This window comes from Rhopalosiphum padi, chromosome 2, assembly GCF_020882245.1.
Source record: "Rhopalosiphum padi isolate XX-2018 chromosome 2, ASM2088224v1, whole genome shotgun sequence".
In the NCBI taxonomy this organism is placed as follows: Eukaryota; Metazoa; Arthropoda; class Insecta; order Hemiptera; family Aphididae; genus Rhopalosiphum; species Rhopalosiphum padi.
Window position 1 is genome coordinate 58,646,851 of NC_083598.1, and position 10,210 is coordinate 58,657,060.

Genomic DNA, 10,210 nt, shown 5'->3' on the forward strand with positions numbered 1-10,210 from the left:
AAAATTACAAAAGTCATATAAATAATAATAGTATGATTTTCCAAATGTCTTATGAATATTAAACTTTTAAGATTCCAATGTAAGACACTATAACTTAAATAATTAGCGTCTATTGATTGTAGATAGGTTTTATCTGTATAGGTATGCATAGTGTGTATATTCAACGTAGACTGTAGTAATGTACTTTTAACCTTGCGAATGTCAATTAATAAATAAATAAATATATAATATTATACTGTCTATAGTTATAATATAATAATAATAATAATAATAATAATAATTCAATGAGTAAAAATAATTGTTCAACAATTGAATAAGATATTCAACAAATGGCAACAACAATTTTACTTTTTTTTTTTAGGTAATCAATCTCTTCTTTTTGGTAATTCTGCTAATTTAGAATTTTGTTTTATTATATTACATGAAATATATTATTTGTCATTTATGTAAGTTTTTGATCACTCTTTATGTTTAAGTTTTTCATTTTCATTAATTATTTAAATAATTGACTTAGAATATTTGTAGTTATAAATATATGCGAATATATCATATTGTTATTTTTTTATATACATTTTTTAGTGATTAGTTTTCACAAACGCCTAAAATTATATAAAAAGTGATACAAATATTAACGTCTTAAAGAAAATGTATACATATAGGAATATATAAAAAATAAAACCACCTTATCGGTGAATGTTATTGGCCATTTCACTTATTTGCACCACTCAATTCATGTGTGATTTAAAATACTTTATTGTCCAATGCAACTTCAAAATAGCTCTGAAATTCTAAGAGGCTGTATTTGTGTGCTTAATGAGGCTATCTATTCAATCTAATTTTGTGAGGATAACCTGATGTCTAAACTATTCTCCTTGTGTATTTCTTCGGAATTATCTACTCCGCTGCTGACCGGCATTGACTCTTTTACTCTCCGTTCTTTTAAATGTTCATTGTACATCCATCTTTTAAAATTTAATATAACATGTGAATTGATACATTTTTATTACGAATAGGTATTTAAATTATCATGTGTATAGTATAATCGACATATATCAAAATCAAATACTTACAGAAATATAATCGCTGCCGGGGCCGTTAATAAGCCTCCAAGTAAAAAAAAACGCTCCAGGAAATGTCTTTAATGTATTTTTATACACAAAGCTATACATTGGTCCATAAATCAATGGTACTATGGCTTCACAAACTCCAAAAATTGAATTTACCTTACCTAAAATATTTTCAACGTGATTAATACGATAATTTTGTATTTATTACTAATACGTACCTAATTCATCTGACGGTACGAGCTTGGAAATAATTGATCTCATAGCAATAAATGATGTACCATTTATAATTTCCACAAGTGGAGCTGTAAACATATATAGTGTTGTGTATTACTACGTCTATATCAACGTTTTTCTGTGACTTAAAAATATTTAAATTTTAACATCGATAAAAGAAAAACCTATAATAAATATTATTGAACTACGAATGTAATAAATTTTATAAATTTTAAAAACTCTTTAGTTTTGTATTTTCTTCGTAGTAAATATTCTATGATTTCATAAAAATAAGTTAATCTAGAAATCGATGTATAACCCACCTAAGTAAAATATTAAAGCAGTAGGAGCAAACGCATAGACAAATCCTGCTAATATTTTGCTCATACATGACATTACTCCAATTAAAGCATCATCGATTCCCAACTTATGACTGAATACACCGACTGAAAACATCGTACCTAAATCATTAAAATAAAAATAGCTAAAATTAATAATTATACAGTATTAATTAGTAATTCCACAAAATCAATCGGTTAGTCAATTCTGACAAACCTGTAACGATGTAAAGTATTTGAGTATTGGTATTTAAATACTTTTTCAAATACTAAATTCATATTTTAAATACTATCTATGTATCTTAAAAGTTTTTCTAAATATCTACTTTTTTTTTTACTTATAACTATATTTTAAAATGTAACTAAAATCTGTACGATTAAATGTATACATAATTTATAATATCTTAAATTACTATTAATCAATAAAATGTGTTCACTCTGATAACAATTTAAAAATTTTAACTAGCTTCTACTCTGAATTTAAACTTGTTATTAAAACACTTAAAACCTTCACACAAAACTTTGAATTACATAAACAAGTAAACTTGGTAAAGTATTAAAAAAAAAATCCGTATCTGAGAATATATCGTACTAATTATTAATACAATAATACAACTTAGTATTTGATAAAAATAAATAGTATTTTAAAATTATACATGCTCAAATACTTTAACATATTACAAAAATAGTATTTTTACAACATTGCAAACCTATAAGATTGGTAATCATAGCGTATGTAGAAAACAAACTGAAGTCGATTTCGTTCCAATTGAATTTTAAACGTGTAAACATATACATCATTGACATTTCCCCTAAAAATTAAAAATTGAATTAAATCAAGTGGGAATTGTATTACAATCACTATATTTCACAGTTGTATAATATACAGTTTCAATAGTTTCATTATAAAGTAAGAACATATATAATATTTTAACAATCATTAATATATAATAGTATAATGATACCTACAATAACAACTTTTGAAATAAGTTAAATGAGATTTCGTAGTATGAAGTTATTTATACAATAAACAATTAATCAGACATGTTCTTATTTCTTATAACACACCCAACACAATTCAACAACAATCAAATGTATGATAAATAATTGGGTTGTAGACTATTATAGGTGTAAATTCATACAGTACTACTAAAATACAATATAAACACTAGAACGACACCTAGTGGTAGGATTTTTCTAACAATAAATTCATTGTTAATTATTAAAATAATATAATATGCAAAAAATGTGTTTAACGGACATTAAAAACAATCTAAATGAATAGTAATGAGGAATGACTATTATTGTATATTATGTATAGTTGTTATTATAAAATACCATTGTATTCTAATTTCTAACGTATATATTATATTAAACATTAGATTAAAATTAAAAATAACAATATTATTTCAAAATATTTATTGAAATATATTATAAATATAATATTTTAATTTACGAACCATATAGAGGACCCATTACGACGATGACGACAACTAATAAAGAAATAATTCTTAACTTTCTGTTGTGCTGTCCTTCTTTGAACGTCACTCGAATAGCTTCCTTGATGTTGCTTAGACTAAAAAAATCCTCGATGAAATAAAAACAGGATGTAGACTTTGGTGGTTCTTTGCTTTCGAAATTTGTCTCTGGTTTTGTTTCTTTGATAAATAGCACACCGTATGTAATCGTAAACGCGTACATCACTATAGCTATGGTGTATACACCGTAAAATCCGAGTCCTCGAAACAATACACCGGACAACGCGGTACCGATGGGAACGGCTACGGAGTAGAAAACATTCGCTATTCCAATTCTTAGTGTACGGTATTTTACCTGAAAGTCAACAAAAATATACAATTGAAAAAAATCTTTAACTTGATAAATCAAAAATGTATTTATTTCGATTATGTACATGGGATTATGAATTTGTTTCATGCTTACGACTGCTTGATATGTTAACACTTTTACCCTATAGGAGTACATTTTTTTACAAAACTCGAAATTAAAATATTTTACTACTTCACAGATGTTTTAACGATAACATTTTTAAAAAAATTATTCACTATACACTAAATTACCCAGTTCAATAGAAAGTTAACAATAGCTATTTACTATTAACGTATATTCACTATATTCAATGTCAGTGGCGTAACCAGAATTTTAAAATGGGGGAGGGCTAAACCCAAAATACTAAAAAAAATTATTTTCAACAATTAACAATAACAGTTAATTTTTATATTAAGTTGATACGTCCGATACGGGGAGGAACATGGCCCACTGTCCCCCCCCCCCCTATGGCTAAGCCACTGAACAATGTCTATTTTTGATTTTCAAACTTACCGAAGATACATCGCCTATATAGCTGAATATGGCCATGACCATTGTCATCCACCCACCGGTCATGGCTGGAGGTAGACACTCCACCAATCCGACTACTTCCACGGGAAGTTCGTAAAAATAATAAGTACAGACAAGTAGCCCTACACTTGTTAGTAACTCGCCCACGATGGGTATCAACATGCACGGTTTGCGCTTGTGATTCCGATCGCTCCACGATCCGATGAATATTATCAACACCATCGGTATACTACTCTGTACGACAGTTTTCCATATGATCATGTCGGTCACTAGCTCCTGGACCATGACTTCCTCTTTAGCGTAAGCGTCTGAGTTCCGATTATCCAGCGCCGAACATGTGCTGTTTTCCAACTTTAGATTCACTCGGCACGCCTTCTGCAGGTTTAAGTTCTGCGTGCACAGCCCCGTCAGAACGCTGGTCATGATATAACACCCGAACATGGGCTCGATTGTACAGTGGTCAAAAATGAATTTAAATTTCGACACGATGCTCATGGTTTGCCATGCTTCGTGATTTTCCTCCGGTGGTGACGATTGCTCGCCATTTGCCTCGGTAGTTTCTTCGTGGGTCATGGTTTTCGAGTCGACTTTGTCGATCATGTTATTATTGTTGTCGTTGATTAGTATATCACTTTAAGAGTCAGTTGAAAACGTCCGATACTTTCTAAAATCATATCAAATGAAATATAAATGTCAAAGCCATTAATTTTATATGTATCACATTTATATTTAACGCATAAATAATAACTACAATACAACGTATTATTTAGGAATGAACAAAAATTATATTCTTAACTAGGCATATAACTGTTCAATTTATCAATCATAATTATACTGTAAATGTAACGTTTGTATGACCAAAACTGTATACATTAAATAACATTCAATATAAAAAGATATTAAATCATCAACAAACTTAATACATAGGTACATTTATTTGAATAAAATTTTGCTATTTTAACTTCTAAATGAAATTTGATTAACTTATTTAAAATGTCTATAGCCTGACACTTTGGTTCAAAATATTAGTAAAAATTAAGGAATAGAAACCACGTATAATACTCACATCTTTACATTTTGTATGAGGTTAATCAATTTTAACAACCTATAGAGGCCACAGTTTTGGTTCTATACTTCTACGGATATTAAATTTGCTATGTTGCGCCACAATACATCCTTTTAATAATTATTCTATCAAGTTAATTTTGAAATTTGAATATTCAAAATATATTTGTATATATTTCTACGAGATATTTTAGTTTGTTTGGATAATATTTAATATACTTTAATTACAAGTTTATACGTGTTCTTCAAATCTGTTTGTAAATTGATACTGACTTCGATTATTTAGTTGTGATTTAAAAAAAAAAAAAAAATCTATTTAAACGTTAATGCATTTTAGATACATTTTCGTATTGTGGTATTAAAAGCCATTATTAAAAATTTAAATTTGGAATACTGATATTATTATGACGTATTTGAACCTATTTACTATCAAAAATAATTTTTGTATTTTTTTCAGAGTAATACGATTCAAAATTCACTTATTGGACTTGGCTAGTTTCTCTCTCCTCTCTCCCTCTCCTTTTTTCATATTATTATTCTGACATACCTACCGTAAAATAATTGCATTTAACCGACTTTAAATATAGAAATTGGGTGTGTCACAATGCGCTTAGTATTTTAAATTTTAATGCAATAATAAATCATTTTATTCAAAAAACTATTGTAATCAGAACGCAATTTTATCTTGTCTTATCTTATTTTATAATTTATTAAGATGTCATATTCAAATTACACTTTTTAATTTTGATTTAATTTTTTGTAATACCTGTAAATACATATTAAACCAAAATTAATAATAACATACACCACTCTAATTTCAAACCAATAAACAACTAAAGCTATCTCTAAAAAACTTTAAGCTAAGAAAACACGTTACGTTTTATATTTATATTATAAGAACGAGAACAAGACATTTATTTTTATTTTATTGTAATATTCTTTAAAAAAAAATTTAATCATTGCATTAAATCACCCAAGACTTTTTTAATGTTAAAATACACTTAAAACTTAAATTTTCCATTGTCATATTTACCTTTAATTTTTTATTACTTAAGTATATAATAATGATACCCCCAATTTAAGATACTTTTTTCTTTGTTTTGTATATCGTATAGATTATAGATAAAGTGTAAAAATTAATAACTAAAATCACAACCTTGTCATGTATAGATGTTTACATTCAGTTTTCCTATTCCCTAAACAATAACACTATTTCAATATTATCTAGTGTGCATAACCTTAGATTACAATAATATAATTAACGTCTTATGCATAGATATTGTATGTTAAAACTACTTTACTAAGCATATTATAAAAACATCTTAAATATTTCTAAACAAAAAAAAAATTCATATTAAAATTAAATTTTCTTGCAGAAAATACTATTTATGTTATCCTAAACGAATTTTAGAAGACATATTATACATGTTCTACAAATATGGAGAGTATCTATCAATACAAAACATCAACCATTCGAAAAATCCCAGTCTTATATCCATTACTCTTCGAATGATAACTGTGTTCCTTTCCAATATGACAATATGTTTCATATTTCATATTTCACATTTTACACATTAACACCATTAACATTTTTGTCTTAAAACAAATCCACTCGATAAAAATCAAGTAAAGATATCTGTAGAAATATAAAACCGGGTTATTTAAGTTGATTAAACTCATATAAAATGTATACATTGTATAAAAATTAAAGATTTCCGTAATAATTTCAGTTCTCCGAGTTTATTTTTATGTATGTTCCTGTACACAATAACTAGTTGAAAAATTACTTAGATATTACATTTTAAATGTGGTTTCTGATAATAAATTGAATTTAGTACTCGTAGTTTACAGAAGCTGTTTCATTTAAATCTGCTAAATTTTTATATGATAATTTTTTATACATAAAAACATTTTCAAAATATTTTGACTGTTATTAATTTATTTATGAGAATTTTCAATTTTCAATTTTTTTTTTTTTTGTGAGTGTTATTTCTATTAATTTATAAAAGTTTAAAAATATAATAAATACAAGATTCCATATATGTTTTATAAAAATATTTGAAATAAATATGCACAATTTCTTTTTATAAGCATTTTAAGTTCAAATTTCGTCGAAATTACTTATTTTAAATAAGTTATTTAAACCGTGAAGGATATTTATTATTTTATTTTAATTCAAATTCATGATGACTTATAACTGTATGTTTTTTATAATATACACACTATGGCATTTTTAAATGCAACATTTTTAGCAAAAATTAATTCAAACTATTACTTATGGTAAAATAAATTACTTTAATAGCAATATCAAATAACAATATGAAATGGTAAACATAATGATATAGAGTATAGAACTATAGACTGATAGACCGTCTTCGCATAGAATCGTTTTTGTATAAAATTATGTATCATTGAATTCAAATTAAACACATCCATCCACTGTGACCCAGTCAACACCTACTTTGTATAGAACAGCGGTAAGCAAGTCTCCCATCTTTTTATAATTTGTTGTAAAACCAAAATATTCCTGCCCGTTTAGAATATAAATAGATTAATACACTGACAATATAATATAATTATAATAAATATATAGAAAAATTTTAAAAAAATATTTGAGCACTTAAAATAAACAATTTTATCATCAATATATCGTGATCAAATTTAAGAAAAATATATTATAAAAATATTTCGTTTATTACTAACATAAATAAAATAATGGTAATTCGTCAAATATAATACTAACAATTTAAAAAACTATACTACATATATTATAATATGCTACTTAATAACGTTTAAAAGGCACTCTCGTCGATCCTTATGTAGGTACTTAAACGAACTCTAAATTGAATAAGGTCTTTATAATAAAAATAAGTTTAATTCCTAAGTTTAAATCATATACTAAAAATGTACAAGGTTAAAATAATTTATTATTTACAGTACAAATATAATTTAAGCTTATAGCTTACAAGTTACAAACATGTTAATATTTTTAAATTAATTGTGTACATAACATTTATTATAATTAATATTAATTAGTATAGTTTTAAACTCGACGGAGCAAAGGCGTACATTATTAGATAAGCTTCTTAGGTAGATAGGTTTAGACATTAATCTAATCACGAATTCAAATATTGATTTCCAAAATTAATTTCAATAAACAAATGATTGTTCATATTTTATATTTATTATGAACAAAGATACGATGCAAAAATGTTAAATACAGTTTTTATTTAAATGTATAGTTTATATTGATTAAAACTTAAGTTTTATTATATGACAATAATAATATACTGTGGAGCATCCGTGTTTTCTTTTGTAAAAGAATATACGTGAAGTATAAGGTCCAAGATTTACAATATATTATCGTAAAAAATTAAAAATAGCAATTATTTTAAGATTCTTAAAAATAAATAACAGTTTGGCTACTATAAACAAAAACAAAATATAGACACTCATAACAAATGTATAGGATTATTCAGATTATTTTATTATTTACTTATATTAGTTAAATTATTTTAGTAATATTATTGATAAATTTAGTATTATAAATATTGTATTATTTAACAAGACGATTTTTTACACAATACTACATTATAATATTATATTGTATAAATAAAGAAAAAATATGTAATTATTTATATTGATATTTTAATTATGTGAGAAACGTTTATTGCAAATTGTAATCTTTTAATTTTATATTAAGTAATTAATGAATTTATATTTCGAATTGTGAACTCATGAGCCTCCACACAAACATGTTCAGTGGGGCCCATTATCTTCTTGAAGGATAAATAAAAATAAAATAAAATATGTTATACGTTGAACTTGATCCCTACATTTTTCATTATTCTGCAAAATTATGTAGATATTTTTGATGTAAAACCATTTTTAATATTGTAGAAGAGAATTACGGATTTATCGCAGAGATATCAATTTAAATTAAGCTATTTATTGATTTAATATTATATATTTTATGAATATTTTTATGTAGACCCTATACTGCTGCAATAAGCCATATACTTTTTGATTATTTCTGCGGGTCATCCAATGTTGAACACTGTCCGTGCTTTCCCATGATATAATATGTGTATAAGACTGTTCATACATTTTGACAAAAATGTATTACAATAAAAAATAAAATAAATAATGGGAACGTTTTCAATAAATATTATAAAAAAAATTAATACATTTTACATAGTACCCGTGGCATTTAAAATATATGATTTATGTACGTGTACTTGTTGCTCACCTCTTGTCCATTTACGCTATTACATCCCTCAGCGGCTGAATGCGAATACGCACGAAACAACAATAATATTATTAACGATCGGTTTGCTTCGATGTGTTATAGTTAATATTAAATTATAATAATAATGCATACGTATAAAAGTTGTTTATTACAACCATATCATCAACGGTAGGTGCATATAATGATATTATATTATAAAAAAATATACTAAATAATATTCGTTCATCGTAATTCACTATAAAAACGATGACGATCGATCGATAACACCAAACCGTGATTGTAACGAAAGGCCGATTGTTTTAACACGACGCGTGTTCGACTTTATTAATATTATTATTATTATTATTTTCTATGCGTCGTCGTGTACGGTTGAGAATTCCCGTGGACTTGGCGCATCCCGAATATACGCAAAAAAAAAAAAAGAGAGAAAAGATTGAAACCACATAAACAGATACACCTAATACTCTACCTACCGCGTGCACGCGTGCGTATATATATAATATATTGTGATGTACACGGTGAATATACTTGATAGTAGTTGTAATACGTATTATGACGATCGTCTCACAGTTGAAATAACGTCCTGTTTAGTGTACGATTCCGCCAATGATTCCGCAATGATAAATGTTAATATCGTTTTATTTTGTGACGTGTATAACATATATATATATATATATTTATTTACACGCGTATGTGTATAAGAAAAGGACCACGATCGTACCACACTCGCCGTCGAAGGGTGGGGATGATGGCTGCAGCGAAACGTTATACTTACGTCCTATATAGATCTGCTGCGTTTAGCTCTCTTATTCTTATAAATCAACAGATAATAACATCATTATTACAGTACTACGCCACTCTCGCCATCACTCTCTCTCTCTCTCTCTCTCACTCTCGCGCGCGCCCACTCACCCGCTCCC

At 26.5% G+C, this 10,210-nt stretch overlaps 1 protein-coding gene across 1 annotated transcript; it reads right to left on the bottom strand.

The window, feature by feature from the left end:
* Nucleotides 1-544: 544 nt before the first annotated feature.
* On the bottom strand, nucleotides 545-9,881 carry LOC132921510 (probable peptidoglycan muropeptide transporter SLC46). Its single transcript, XM_060984570.1, is given in 9 exon segments — nucleotides 545-962; nucleotides 1,071-1,120; nucleotides 1,122-1,228; nucleotides 1,286-1,369; nucleotides 1,604-1,741; nucleotides 2,329-2,430; nucleotides 3,079-3,451; nucleotides 3,959-4,640; nucleotides 9,291-9,881. Coding segments are annotated over 8 exon segments (1,602 nt in total). The 5' UTR covers nucleotides 4,577-4,640; nucleotides 9,291-9,881; the 3' UTR covers nucleotides 545-832.
* Nucleotides 9,882-10,210: the final 329 nt, after the last annotated feature.